Source organism: Rutidosis leptorrhynchoides, chromosome 5 (genome assembly GCF_046630445.1).
Source record: "Rutidosis leptorrhynchoides isolate AG116_Rl617_1_P2 chromosome 5, CSIRO_AGI_Rlap_v1, whole genome shotgun sequence".
NCBI lineage: Eukaryota > Viridiplantae > Streptophyta > Magnoliopsida > Asterales > Asteraceae > Rutidosis > Rutidosis leptorrhynchoides.
In genome coordinates, this window is record NC_092337.1 from 110,916,945 (window position 1) to 110,926,710 (window position 9,766).

A 9,766-nucleotide genomic window follows, 5' to 3' on the forward strand; every position below is an offset into this window, starting at 1 on the left:
TCAAATGGTCAGACGTGTGTATGCCAAAGGTAGAAGGAGGGTTAGGGATTAAAAGCTTAAAATCATGGAATATAGCGCTGATTTCGTACCACGTGTGGAGCATTATCACGCAAAAACAGACCTTATGGGTGAAATGGATCCATACATATCGGTTGCGTAATCGTAATTTTTGGGCAGCGGAGGTCGACTCATCAGCTAGTTGGGGATGGAGGAAAATTTTAAGTATCCGAGAGATCATTCGTCACTTCATTTTTCATGTTGTTGGAGAGGGATCTAGTACATCTTCCTGGTTCGACTCGTGGACTGATTTCAGTCCCTTAGCTGCTGTCATTTCGATCAGAGAGATTCATAGGCTGTGATGACCCAGAAATTTCGACTAAATTTAAACTTAATCTTTGTATGATTAACATTTCCGACACGATAAGCAAAGTCTGTAAAACTGAATCTCAAAATTTTTGAATTACTTTTATATATTTAAATACCCTTCGGTTGTTTTCGACGATTCGCGAACAATTATATGTAAATAGATACATATATACTATAACATGAAAAGGTAACAATGTATTAATTATTTGATACCGTACATTAAACTTATTGGTTTAAATATCTATTTGAATATATATGATAAGTTGAAATATTTATTATTAAAATTTATTTATAAATAACTTCCAATGTGTATTTAAAAACTGATTTATATATATTAAAAAGATATATACATATATATAATTTTAAGTTATTTAGTAAACGATAGTAACATTTTCAAATTGCTACAGTACCCAAAATGCTACAGTGTTTTTGAAAATCACTATTTGCTACAGTGAAATTGACTTTGCTACAGTAAATTGCTACAGTAAAAATTGACTTTGCTACAGTAAACCACCAACAACAGTACCAGTACCACCAACAACAACATCCGCACCGTAAACCTTAACCTCATAATCTGTCCCACGAGTATCAACCTCATACGCACCGTAGGCACCGAAGAATACTAATAACCATAAACGATGAAGTATTAATTCATAACTTCATTGGAGAAATATCCTGCGACGATTATGTAATCTTTAATATAGAAGAGATTATTCGTTTCTAGTTCCAACCGAAAATCAAATGAGTTTAATAACTCATTAAATCTATATTACATCTGAAGGAAATATACATACATATATTTTCATAAAGATTGTAATTGAAAATCCTTTTGTACAAACTGTTAATGATGAGAATATTTTAACGGGTAGGTAATACCCTAGAAATATATAAATTCCACATTAATATGTTACACTATACATTCTTCAATTCTGATTCAGCAATCATTAACTATACTGCTCAAACCTATAGATATACGTATCTGTTCATCGCAGAATAACCATTTTCATTCAATTTCATATTCTGATTTCGATAGATCAGAATCCAAGTCAAGATTAAACGAAAAACATCACTCTTAGATTCCTACATCTTTCAAAACCATGCTTCGAAAACCATGCTTTGAATTCAGAACAGTACTAGAACATCATATGATTATATTTTGCGTTCAAACCCATCGAAATTCTTGGAAACACTTCAACTAATGAACAAACGAGAAGACAAACCAACTACACGGTATCTACGAGAAGAAAGATTTGTACTTATAATCATATATCTGGAAAGCTCTCGAAACCTAAGTAAAACTTTAACACGTATCTGTGATAAATCCTACGGCATTATTATTACTGAAAGTAACCTTGCAATTCCTTTTTTAAAAGTATCCAGTATTATCACCCATTCAACTAGTCAACGACGACCTTTCAGACTTATAACTTTGGCATATACGTTTTTGTTACTGGGGAACCTTTTATATTCCACCATATTAGCAGTAAATGTACCAGTGACTCCGTCACTCTGCTATTTGAAACTCTCCGGAAATCACTATATATACATTGAAACCCTATCATGTACTCATTCACATCTTGTAACAATAGTTGCCATTCCAACTATCGGGAATTTGCAATCAGTATTTTGAAATCTTGCAGCACGTCTATGCCAACAGTTATATGTGTACATATAACGTCTACCTCCTCGAATTACATACTTCGAATGTGAAGTTTTTGAAAAACACCCCAAACTATGAAACTAGTTCTCTGAAATTGGAACAATGCTGATGAAGCAGCAAAAACTGTAAACGACCTTAACAGTCAAAAGTTTGATGATAAAGAATAATATGGTGGTAAAGCTGAGAAAAAGAGAAGGTTTGAAACTGGAAAACGGATTGAGCAAAGTATGAAGGAGGGTTGTGGATAAATCACAAAGACTAAACCTGCCTTCAAAGAATACAAATGATTCAGTATCTGCTGAAGTCATTAACGAATACCTTGCTACTAACTCAAAATCCGTTACGAACAAATCTTCTTCATCATTCTTCGATATTAGAAATTCTAAGATATCATCGTATCTTTTATTATAAATATCCTCCATATTTCTGGAGATAATTTCATAATCATTCTTATCGAAAATCAATTTTCTCTTTATGATATCTGTGTTACACCATAAAAGAAACTATTTTAGTTTCTAATTTCTGAAAATTTCAAAAAAATGGATATTTTTGAAGTAGTGTTGGGAACTGAAGCATGAGTTAGTATAATATAATGACACTTGATCATCGTGATTATATTACAGTAAGTCATGCTGAGTTTCTAATGGAACGTGATAAAGGTTCACAGATCATACCCTCATCATGAACCATGTTACATAACTCTTTCATTTTATTTAACCTCTAAACATATCAATAAAATATTTTTCTTGATGATTAGGTCTTTTTCGAGGTATTCTGGTAATTTGACAAGTCAGATTGTGCCATTACCGTTTCTTTCTTAGAATATTAATTATGTTCATTTCAAAATCCATACCTACGAATTTTGGACCATTATTCGCTTGACTTAAAGTCGGGAAAAGAAAACGAAAGCATGAAGCTCCGAAATATAATGGAAAATATAAAGCCCGAAAACAACCCCGAAATTACAAACCGTGTATATCAATGCGTATAGCAATATAAAGACACGGGAGAATGAAAAACACTATAACCCCAAGGTAATAGTAGAAGAAAATAACTTCCTCTGGTGGCAGATGAAAAAGAAGAATGAAGGATACGATAGCCAGGAAAATATCAAGAATCAGAACTGGATTAAGCATTTTCACAATCTATTGGGATGTATGAAATAATAAAGAAAATTATAGGAGTGTTGAAAATAAATGAAACGGAAGAGGTCAATTTATAGCAAAATATCGGACGCAGTAATAGAGTCAGATTACGCATTTAATCAAAGAAAATCCTAATTTCCGCAAATTCCGAAAAAATCAAATCTTATTTAAATTATAAAGATTTTCTATTCCTTAAAATCCGGAAATCAATCGTTACTACATCAAGAGATAAGACGCATCTCTATTCTCCATTTCACTTGATTACGATAACTTCTCTCATACGCTTCGAGTAATTGGATTATTTTATCCATATTATTCAAACATAAATAAAATTCTATTTATCAACTCATATTCGTCATGAAAACATTTTTATTGTTAGCCATGACGACCTCACTCAAATTTCGGGACGAAATTTCTTTAACGGGTAGGTACTGTGATGACCCAGAAATTTCGACTAAATTTAAACTTAATCTTTGTATGATTAACATTTCCGACACGATAAGCAAAGTCTGTAAAACTGAATCTCAAAATTTTTGAATTACTTTTATATATTTAAATACCCTTCGGTTGTTTTCGACGATTCGCGAACAATTATATGTAAATAGATACATATATACTATAACATGAAAAGGTAACAATGTATTAATTATTTGATACCGTACATTAAACTTATTGGTTTAAATATCTATTTGAATATATATGATAAGTTGAAATATTTATTATTAAAATTTATTTATAAATAACTTCCAATGTGTATTTAAAAACTGATTTATATATATTAAAAAGATATATACATATATATAATTTTAAGTTATTTAGTAAACGATAGTAACATTTTCAAATTGCTACAGTACCCAAAATGCTACAGTGTTTTTGAAAATCACTATTTGCTACAGTGAAATTGACTTTGCTACAGTGAATTGCTACAATAAAAATTGACTTTGCTACAGTAACTTTGCTACAGTGGTATATTTTATGGATGATTTAAGACTATATTTTGACAAAGGTACGATTCACGAAATGTAAAGTACAAGTTTTCTCAGCGTACGAAAGGGCGTTCGAAAAACCGGAACCGGGACATAAGTCGAGTGACAACGTACGACTTATCGGAACAAAAATTACAAGTCAACTATGCACGTGAATTTAATATAATATATAATTAATTAATTTAAATTATATATATTATATTTATATTTTATTATGTCGACAAATGTTAGGACAAAAACAATGTGAGCTGTCCCTGGTACTCATGCGAGTCGCATGGCCAGAAGGCCATTTCCATGCGAGTCGCATGACTCCAGATTTCAGGCCAGGTTCTATAAATTGCAACATTTTCTGCCGAGTAAAGAAAGAAAAAAAAACACACACATACATATTACTCCGTATTTATTTTATTTATTATTTATATTATTATTATTATTATTATTATTATTATTATTATTAATAATAAGATTATTATTAATCTTATTATTATTTTTATTATTAGTGTTATTATTTTTGCGATACAAAAATAATAATGTACATCAAATATTACGACGGAGTGCTGTCCAAGTAATTTTCAAAATGAGTTTTCGAGCAAGCTAGAGCTAAGGAAATTATGGGTTATTGCCAAGGAGGTTATGGGTAATGTTCGGGGGTATTTTTTTGTGAATCAAACCTCGTGTTTATCATCTCCGATGCGTCTACGTGCTTTTCTGCAATATTGTATATCAATATTAAACAGTGAGTTCATTTGATCCCTTTTTACATATATTTTTGGGCTGAGAATACATGCGCAGTTTTATAAACTGTTTTACTAAATGGATACAAATACTAAAACTGATTTTGTGTGAGTTTCATATGATCCCTTTTACTCTCTACATTTTTGGGCTGAGAATACATGCAAATGCTTTACTAACTGATTTACAATATTTATATGCGTGAGTTTCATTGCTCCCTTTTTAATTACTTTTGCAATCTATATTTTTGGGCTAAGAATACATGCACTTTATTTTAAACGCAATGGATACAAGTACATACTAAATTCTACACTGAGTTTAAACCGAAAATCCCTTAGCTTTGGTAACTAGTAACTGCCGGTTATAAGAACTGGTGGGCGCGAGTAGTTATATATGGATCCATAGGGCTTGACATCCCCGTCCGAGCTAGAGCACTAGCCTTTTAACGGACGTATGCTATTTGAGAAGCGTACACGTTGGTTTGCGTGTATTATTAAGATGATTATACAAAGGGTACAAATTATATAAACATTAAAGTTTAGTTACCAGGGTGCTCAACTTTGTAGAACCGATTGATAAACGTTTCGGATGAAACAACTAAAATCTTGTGATCCACCTTTTATTTAAAATATAATGATAAACGTTTTGAATAAAACAACTGAACTTTTGTAATCCACATTGATATACGGATTATGTGTAATATTAAAACTATGAACTCACCAACCTTTGTGTTGACACTTGAAGCATGTTTATTCTCAGGTTTCTAGAAGTCTTCCGCTGTTTGCTCATACGTGATACAAGTTATGTGCTTGGAGTCATACATGCTATATACAAGAAACTTGCATTCACCAAACCATTACCATGTATCTTATTTTGACTGTATTGTCAACAGATGTATTATTGTAAACCATTTAAATGTTGATTGTCTATACCTAGGAATCATCACATGTTAAAAACCTGGAATTTATATATTCATTTATGAAATACCTTTTCAAACGAATGCAATGTTACAAAACGTATCACATAGAGGTCAAATACCTCGCAATGAAATCAATGAATGACGTGTTCGTCCATATGGATTTGGAGCGATCGTCACATAGGCACTCATTTAGGGAGTCTTCTACAGTTGCTGACCTTCGAAACCAGTCTGCATGGTTATGGCCATCGGAATGGATTGAGAAGTACCCGATGCTTTCAACAGTTGCATTCCCAGATGTTACAAAGCAAGATCAGGTATGTTGGAAAGATTTTGATGGTAATTTTGTACAATTTACTTCTAAAAGTGCTTGGGAAACTTTAAGATCTCATGCTCCTCAAGTGCGGTGGTATCATGTTATTTGGTTCTCAAAGTGTATCCCTCGGCACGCATTTATTGCTTGGTTGCTTATGAACGAGAAACTTAAGACTCACGATAAGATGCGTGCTTGGGATTTGAACGGTTCAAATAATGGCCCGTTAGTGTGCTCGTTATGTAAGTTGCAACAAGACTCGCACGATCATCTATTCTTTGAGTGTATGTACTCTAATCAAGTTTGGCATATGATTAAGAGGTACATTACTATTCCCGGTATTAGTGACAAGTGGAAGATCATAGTTGAAAGATTGATTCCGTTTGCTCAAAGGAAGGTAGCCCGAGTTATGGTGACAAAAATTCTCTTTAGTGCTACGGTATATTACATTTGGTTGGAGCGGAACTCAAGGTTGTTTAAAGGTGAAGCTCGTGATCCAAAGAAGCTTGTTGACATCATCCATGGTACGGTTCGTTTGAAGCTGATGTCGGTGAAGTTCAAGGAGTCGCAACACGTGAGGAACTTGAAGATAGCATGGCAAATTTAAGGTTCTAGCGTTTGGTTTAGTTTGGTTGTAGATGCCTTGTTGCGTCTTGGTTTTTTTCCCTGTCTATGAGTCGTTTTTCTTATAGACATTCTTGTAATTGTGCGTCTTTAATATATCATTTACCGGGTGAATACCCTTTACCCAAAAAAAAAAAAAAAAAAAAAAAAAAACTAGAAATGTGTTTAACTATTTATATTTATATTTACATTTATATTTACATTTACATGATTATTAAAAGAAGAAAAAAAATACTATACACTTTGAACGTTTAAGGTAATATCTAGATCGATGAATGTTACTTAATGTTGATAATAATACTCGGTTCAATAAATGATAACTAATCTTCATCAGCATGCTCTACGGCCTTGAGAATATACAACGTAAATGGAAACTCGCTCAATTTATTTCGAGTCGAACAACTTATCGAATTTAACGAGCCTAGTTAGCTTATCGAGTCAAACGCCTTAGACCAAATCTAATGTAGCGTTAAAAGAGCAAAAAAAAAAAAAAAAAAAAGCCCCAAAAAATAAATGGCATATGATTTGGCAATAAATCTGACGCCCTTAACCCTGACGCCTCGGGGGCGTCATTCAAAAATCCGACAAAAAAAAAGTAGGCGTATGGGATGTATGGACCAATCAGATTTCAGCATTAATATTTATATATTATTAATTAATATATTTTATATCCAACTACCAATAATGTAACGACCCGGCTTTTTCGACTTGCTTTTGTGCCTTGTGTTTTTGCGAAACTGCGTATTTGTGCGTACTGTGTTACTTTATACTCTGGAAACTTGATTTACGTGATTTACTTCCATTTATATGTTAAAACGTGCCTTAGCGTACGTAGGATACATAACTTGATCATTGGAAGCCTTTATAACCGTTAGTGTTATTTGACGTTTCGAATAAACCGCGAACTTGCGCGCACGTTTAACTTTTGTCATAATCGAAATATTATGACTGCGAAATATTAATTATTATTTTATAATAATAATTACCTGGGTTTTTGGATGCTTAATTACGCCTATTGTTTCAATCTCTATTCTTGTCGAACTTACTTAGCTTTTACGATGATGAATGATGATGACGATGACACTTAAACTTATTTTATGCACTATTAGAATTTATAAAAACAACCTACTGACCTAGTAACCCTTGATTTAGGTTGACGACCTTTCGGACCGACTTACTACTTGCGTACTTTCATTACCGACTTTACCGCTTTTATCACTGTGAGTTATAGCATCCCTTTTTACTTTAACTATTTTGGGACTGAGAATACATGCGCTTTTTTTACGTTTTACATACTAGACACGAGTACTTAAACTTTATATGTGTGTGGGTTATACAACGGCATAAACATTCCCCTTAGCACGGTAACGTTTAGTCATTGGTTTTTGAACCGGTGAACGCGAATCTTAGATATGGATCCATAGGGTTTGACATCCCCACTCGGGCTATTCGCGCTAGCATTTAACGAGTGTTTAATACTTCGTGAACATACGCACTTGCCAAGTGTACTTTCAGGGGGTTATAAACGTTAAGTCTAGTTACCGGGTGCCCACGGTTATACATATACTTTATCATACTGATTTGAATTACTGATTTGAAACGCTTGTTTGAAGCACTGAAATCTCGTGGCCTACATTACATTACTGAATACAAACAAACTATAGCTCACCAACATTCGTGTTGACTTTTTAAGCATGTATTTCTCAGGTGTTTAGACGTTGTTGCTTCTGCTGTTAGCCTTGCTGTTCTAGTCTCGGTGTATAGACTTGCTGTTACAGACTTGCTGTGTTAGACTTCCGCTGCATTACTTAGAAATGTCTCAAGCATGAAACTTTTACTTTGCATTCCCAACTTATGTTATTTTCAAAACAATAGCTTTGTAATGACCTTAGTATCATGTACTCATGTTAATGTTTCCTATTCATCTTTTGTAAAACGTTATCTGTTCATGAATGCAAAACTGGTTTTCAAACAGCATATAGTGTTTGACCTTGTAATGATCCTGTTGTTGATGTATCGTACACGATGATTTTGTACGGGGCGTCATAGTTGGTATCAGAGCATTGGTTGTAGGGAATTAGGTTGCATTAGTGAGTCTAGGACCGACCCAAGTAGGATTCACTAATAGGACTAATCTACAACTTGCTAGTTTACTTGTTTCTGCGGAACCTGCTGCATGCTACTATGTTATATTACTACATGTTACTGCTTACTACTACTGCATGCCACTGCTTACTTTTACTACCATATGAACTTGTTGCATGCTACCGTTTCCTTTTACTGCTATGTAAACTCGTTGCATGCTTTTGCTTATTCTAGCTACTGCATGCTACTATCTGCTTTCGATTGCATGTTACTTCTGTTTAGTACTGTTAATATTTCCATGCTATATACTGCTGTAAACGAGCTAGGTTGCTGTAGTGCCTGATTACGTGCTTGCTTCATGCCTGCTATTCGCTGCACCGACTTGGAAAAACTTACCTTTCCTAGTTCAGATGTTCTTCTGAACCCATTTCCCACACGTCTAACCCTAAGGATTAGTATTGTAATCCACCTGTTACTACTGTTCCACCATTCCAGGGATCGAAACGATTCTTCATGCAATCTAGGAGGAGTACCCCTCGGATTACACGCCCACTAAAGTCGATCCTCGGAGGAGGAGATATTGGAGGATTTGTCAGAGTAACCGCACCCCGAGCTCACTCTAAATAGCCACGTACGACGTGTGAACATTCGAAGGTTGTTCAGTTCCTGCAAGATGGCTCGTATCTCGTACGCTTTCAGGACCGTCACTTATCTCTTTCGTTCTTCACCACTGCTCGACGATCTGACGACATTTCTGGATTTAGTACCCTAACACTCTTAGGCATTGGGGAAGTCGGGAGGACATCTCCTTTCACAAGGTCAGAGTGCCTTCTACTGATGCTCAACCATACCCAAAGACTTGGGAGTCGCCTCAAGACATATCGTACTAATACTTGCTACACATACAACTCGACGCGAGACCCAGATTGAATTTCTAGA

General features: G+C 34.2%; 1 protein-coding gene across 1 annotated transcript; it reads left to right on the forward strand.

Moving 5' to 3' along the window:
• The first annotated feature begins 5,963 nt into the window (after positions 1-5,963).
• LOC139848932 (uncharacterized) lies at positions 5,964-6,725 on the forward strand. The gene has a single exon (XM_071838613.1). It carries the CDS (start codon positions 5,964-5,966, stop codon positions 6,723-6,725), a length of 762 nt encoding a protein of 253 aa, XP_071694714.1.
• Positions 6,726-9,766: the final 3,041 nt, after the last annotated feature.